The sequence below is a fragment of the Psittacula echo genome, assembly GCF_963264785.1.
Source record: "Psittacula echo genome assembly, chromosome: 4".
Lineage (NCBI taxonomy): Eukaryota > Metazoa > Chordata > Aves > Psittaciformes > Psittacidae > Psittacula > Psittacula echo.
This window is the reverse complement of record NC_137738.1, coordinates 49,034,975-49,041,304: the sequence shown is the minus strand read 5'-3', so window position 1 is coordinate 49,041,304 and position 6,330 is coordinate 49,034,975. Positions and strand designations below refer to the sequence as shown.

General features: G+C 37.2%; 1 protein-coding gene across 1 annotated transcript; it reads right to left on the bottom strand.

Annotated features, from left to right (window-relative positions):
• Positions 1 to 2,241: 2,241 nt before the first annotated feature.
• On the bottom strand, positions 2,242 to 3,398 carry TAAR2 (trace amine associated receptor 2; the record flags this gene model as incomplete). Its single annotated transcript, XM_080615890.1, is given in 2 exon segments — positions 2,242 to 3,287; positions 3,290 to 3,398. Coding segments are annotated over 2 exon segments (1,155 nt in total).
• Positions 3,399 to 6,330: the final 2,932 nt, after the last annotated feature.

Sequence of the window (6,330 nt, the reverse complement as noted above, 5' to 3'; positions counted from 1 at the left end):
CATTTGCCCTACGTGCTCACGGGCGAGGCTATGCCTGTGTGGAGGGGGAGACTGGGCTATGCTGGGTACCGGCAAAATGGTTATTACCATATTTGTAGTTGTGTCTGTAAGTTTGTATTTGAGCTATATTTCACAGGTGGTGATTGACGCTCGGCTGTATCTGGGAGAGAGTGATGGAAAGAGGTGTGAAATGACATCCCTGGCCCTTGTGTGTCCAGATGACTTCACTCACGGATCCAGTCACGACGTGCCTTACGAACTTTGTAGCCGGCCGTTGAATACGACATCACTCAGGCCGGAAACACCTGCGTCTAGGTCCCTTTAGGCTGACGCTCTGTGTTTATTAGTATTAGGATGTTTGTTTCCTTCTTGTTTGATTATGTAATACGCACTGTGTGTGAATACTTAGTGGCACAAACCTTTCTAACTTAGTTAATTAGAGTTATAAGTTGTTATTTGGAATAGCTGTTAAAACCCTGAGTTTTCTAGTCTTGAGGCGGGGGAGATGTAGGGATTGGTGCGTGGACGGGAGGTTGCCAGGAGGGACAGGAACCAGCTGATCCTGGGGAGGTGCTTGGGCAGCAGATATAAGGAATTGTAACTGCGCAATAAATCGTTGATGACCCGCATTCCGTGAATGCTCTATGTCTCAGCCCTAGTTCGGAGGGAACTAGTGCTTCCGTCCCTCACCACACGAGTAGCAAGAAACTACACTTGGGTTTATGTTTCTTATTACGAAAGGTGGGAGCCTTACATACCACCCTAAACAAGTCTGTGACCTGCCATCTCCTTGCTCTCTCAAGTGTTTCAGGGTTGGATTTGAAACTTGGATTCTCCAGATCCAAAGTAGAATGAATGTCTTCATGCTGTCACATATCCAGTAAAAAGTTTTCAGCAAAGGAAATGACCAGCCGTCACTGGCATGCCATACTAATCACAGAATCACAGAATCCCGAGGGTTGGAAGAGACCTCAAAAGATCATCTAGTCCAACCCCCCTGCAAGAGCAGGGTAACCTAGAGTACATCACACAGGAACTTGTCCAGCCGGGCCTTGAATATCTCCAATATTCCAATATTCCAATAACTCCACAACTCCCCTGGGCAACCTGTTCCAGTGCTCTGTCACTCTCACAGTAAAGAAGTTTTTCCTGATGTTCACATGGAACCTCTTATGCTCCAGTTTACACCCATCACCCCTTGTCCTATCACTGGACATCACTGAGAAAAACCTATAGATTTAATAAGCCAAGAAGTGAATAAACATGTGAGTGGCTTTTTGGTAGTCACACTTCTGTAAGGTTATACACTGTATGCACACTGTGAAAGGCATGTCAGAGGTACAGCTCCCGGTTAAAAGACTGCAGTAGCTGCATCCAGTAATGACAACTCAGTCAACCTGATTTTAAGCATGTAACTGATATGAACTCTGACAGTGACTCTTACTGTCTTCAGAGGGAGATCAGCATGGCAAGGACCTCAATTAGAGGCTCCAATTCAGTATGAAAGTACTGTGGGCTAAATAGGGTGGGCTGTCAGCAAGCAAATTTTATAACATCTTGAAGCTGACGTCTAAACAAAGAAAGGACAAGCACATACCTGAGTGTAAGCAGTACTCTCACTCCCAAGTATTCCTTCCCAGGTACAAAACACAGAGAGGATAGGAGCTGAAAACACAGTTCTGCTGTTTTCAGGGGAAAAGATCAACTTCAAGCCAAAATTACATCCAAATTCTATTTGCTTGGGAATAACAGCAAACTCTATACATCTGCTTATGTCCCAGTCACAAAAGGGTAACAAAGAGTCTCACCATATGAGCCTAGGATGTACTCAGTTTAGGAGATTATTGATGGTGAACCTCAAGAAAGATTAGATGCATATATACAAGGTGAGGTGAAATACTGGGTTTATGGACTGCATGTAGGTACTTTCTGAAGTTAAACCCCAAATATTAAATATTCTAGAAAGATTTAAACTTCTGAAACATTATCAGGACATTAAAAAGGGAACATAAATGGTAAACAAATATATCAAATGAGTCTGATTTTATTCAAGAAACACTTGATAAGATGATTTTACAGGACTGAATTAAAATTCATATTGTGCATTTCAGGCTTTTACTAATATGGATAATTCATATTATTGAGTATTGAATATTCAGCAAATTTATATGTATACATATAATGAGTATTCAGTAATCCACAGTTCTTCATTTCTAGAGCTGCTGTCTGTAGTAGAATCTATTACTGTGACTGATCTTCAGCTAGAAGTTTTATTGTACGAAAATATGGGCTAAATATCTTGCCTTTTAAGATATATTTAAATGTTTTCCGAAACCATGGATAGAAAAAGCCATATATTAATGGATTACAGAAAGAATTTAAATACCCAAACCAGTTCAGAGCATCAAACAAAGGTAAAGGAGTAGAGAAATTTAAAAATGGATCAATTAAGATAGTGAAAAAACAAGGAAACCAGCATATTAAAAACCCCAGCATAACTATACTCAAAGTCTTTGCAGCTTTCCTATCTTTATTCCTAGAAAGATCATTTGTCTTATTTTTTGTTTGCCTTTGTGCCTGGCTTAAGTCATATGTGTGCCTTTGGGATACTGTAAAAATTTTAACATAAATCCCTATCATTATACAAGCAGGAGCAAGTAAACCAACTGTGAATAAAATAGTCCCCCATAGTTTGTTGAATATAATAGGACATGAGCTCGAGCATTTAACCAGCATTTCATAGCCCTCAATTCCAGAAGCATAAGCTTCTGAGAAAACCACACCAAAAGCAAAAGCCGCAGGCACTGACCAGCACACTACTAGGACTTGTTTTATGGTGATGACAGTCATGGTGCTGGTGTAATGCAGAGGATGGCAGATTGCATAAAACCGATCCACAGCAATGGAACAAAGATGGAAAATGGAAACTAAGCAGAGCATCAGGTCGAAACTGTAATGAACTTTGCAGAACGTCACCCCAAAATACCAGCAGTTCTCCACAGACCTCACCATGCTATAAGGCATAATGGCAAAGCCCAGCAGGAAATCAGTGACAGCCATGGATAGGATGAGGAAATTGGTCGGAGAATGGAGCTGCTTGAAATATGAGATAGAGACGACTATGGCCAGATTCCCTAAGATGGTGAGAATGAAGGCTGCTGTTATGCATAGATACATTACCCCTCGTACTCCAGGTGACCTAAAGGTCTCGGAACAGGATCTATTTGCAAAGTCAGAGCAATGAGTCAAATTGCTTGAGTTATTTGAAGAAAGCATAATCAATCCTTATTAGACTTTTCTACTGGAGATGCTGTTCCACAGGCAGATTTATTTTCACAAGTTTCTGTAAGATTCCAAATCCTAACATGAGAATACAAGATAAAGTAAGTCAAGAGCATGAATCCAATTACGAAGTGAAGTGCAGTAATTCAAATGCATTTTTTTTCTTGGCTTAAACAGGGACCAACTGCAGCCAATTATTTTTCTGAATTAGTACATAAAATCTGATAACTGAAAGCTATTATAAAATTCATTGCAAATAATATTTAAAACAAAGCAGCTGAAAGTAAACTTAATTGCATCCTAAAATATTTGAATTGTATGATAACATCCATTTTATATTGTGCATTCTATTGTGTCTGGAACATTTTGTAAAATACAGTTCCCGTATTTTACATACATCATAACATTAGTAATTTTAAAGCATTAGAGGAACAGGTTGCATAGACAAGAAAACTTTCAAGTCACTTTGGTCTGTAAATACTGTATAGGAATTATTTGTCTCTTAAATGTTAAAATATTGATATTTTTTCTATAGAAGAAATGTTATACAGGCTGACATACCTCAGCTTTCTTGGAGATTTCAGTTAATGAGCTATTCATCAAAAATGCTTATCTTAGGAGTCAAAATCAATTGACAAAAACTGCCTTTCCTAAATTATCTATGATGCTAAACTCACCTACTGTGAATTATGAAGTACTAGCAATGTATGCATCTAAGGGAAATTGGTTGTAAAATTGATATGATAAGAAATATTATTTTATTTCCCTACATATACACTTGTTTTGTATCATTACAATTCCACTAACTAAAAGGGAATGGAAATAGGATGAGTTTTGTCTCTTGTAATAGACTGTGATCCAGCTGCAGTAGCTATAAATGAATAAACTAGTGAGTATTTTTTCAAGGGGCAAAATATTTCCTTCATTTATCTGGGGAGAGCGAGACCCATTTCTTCTACCTCTTTTCCTGATAGCTTGTTTTAGACTAAGAAAAAATTCAGAAACAGAATCAGAAAAAGATACTTTTCTCCACAGCAATTTAGTCTACTTAAAAGGAACTTGGGAAGCAGCTTGGTCGACGGACTTTTTCCAATAGGTATCACCCTGGAATTGAGAAAATACAGAAACAGAGCATTGAAAGATTGAAAAGAGTGCTTGGCAGTCAGTTTTATAGGATAATCCTACCTGCATCTCTTTCAATAATACCATCAATAAATTCTTTAAGTAGATGTTTTCCTGGTTTGTTATTTTCCTGCAAAACTGCAATGTCAGTAAAAGTCAGACCATCTCTGTAACTTGGCTCAGATTAATGAAAGGTGGGAATTTATTTTTCTTTTATGACATTACATTTAATTCCCAGGGGATTTTGAGTTAAAAATACGTATATAATTTAGGGGTTTACATCAGCAGGAGATAAACAAACACAAGTGTCTGATTCCCAAGACCATTATTTTTGTCTGCTCTACTAACTCATTTACCCGATGTATAGAGGAGCTATATTGATGAATTAAGGTAGATACAAGTTATATTGAAATGAATGTTTGAAAGGAGAGGCTAAGGTTGAAGGTGAAGGAAAGATATTCTGGCTTCTATTTATCTTAGTAGCCATTACATTCTTTCACATTTTTTGGTAATTACAATTTCTAATGAAACTTGCAAAATGAAATATTTACTAACCTTGAAGATTACCATCTTGTAATTTCACAGGCTGCAGTGGCACTTTCCCTCATGCTGGCTGCATCTGTAGCTTTCACGTGACGTACAAAAAGTCTTCCCCATCCACTGCAGAAACAGATAAAATGAAATGTTAATTCAGGTCAGTCTATCATCTGTTATTGAACAATCCATTATTTATAAAGAAATACAAAATAGTACAGGTAGTATTTATTTGTTACAAGAAAAGACCAAATTAATTCATAGTTAATGTGAATAAGTGGAGTCCTCTGAGGTTAGAGGTGGATGTTCAAATTTAATGCTGGGGCTTTTGCAGGTGGATTGAAGATGCATTACAAATCCAAAGGTAAATGACTGCTGTTCAGCACAGACTGGATTTTTATCTTTGGTACATAGTGTGTAATGAGAACAGGGCAGAAAATAAACATGTCTTTTAAAATAAATTAAGGGAAAATTAAGAACGCTTAAAGGAGTCTACTTTTATGGTAGCTGCTTTGAAGACAAAAAAGGAAAATTTCTCTTGGAAATAAAATATAGATCTCTGGGCTTATTTACAACAGAATCATTTGCAGACTCCTAAAATAGTAAAATTTTGTCAGTGTGTACAGCAGAACTACTTTATCTTTGAGATCTGAGAGTATTTTTGAGACAGGCAGGTCTAGTAACTTTATTTTTAAGTAATCCAAGTAAGAGATATGCAAATTTTACACAAATGATCTTTTACTGGAAGAAGCAACTAAAACATTAATCCTTGCAGAAAAATAATAATAAAAAAATAATCTGTGGAAAGAGGCTATGGTTGGAAAAACATTACCTTCAGAAAGCAGTGTTTCATGTGCCTCATCTTTGATCCTCTTTTCAGGATGGGACAGAAGACAATGATGGGAGAACAATTTGACACCTCACCTTTCTGAAATGAAATGTCTAAAACCTGCTAAGAAATGTACAGGAACTGAAACCTTTTCAAAAGAAACTGTTTAACTGGGTTAAAGCAAGACTACAGAAAGGTTCTTAGAAATTGTCTTTGAGAATTAGTCATGTGAGGCACTGCTGTACTGCAAAGGCAGTGTGGAGGGAAAATTTTTGTAGCCATCATTTTCTCTAGTAAAGCAGTTGAGTTTTATTACAAATGAGTTAAGCCTATGAGTTTCCTTCATGTTGTACCTCATAATTTCCATGCTGTTCTTGATTATTGATTGATTGGTGAGAAATATTTGGTTAATTACTAACTGCTCTTATTCCTCTGGGCTGGCTTCAGTAAAGCAGAAATCACAGCAATAGAGAACAAAATGCAAGCTCAAATTTTCTCAATAAATATTTTCTCCTGATGGTAACTGAGAAAGTATGAAGGGTTTAGGATGCACTCTGTTTTCA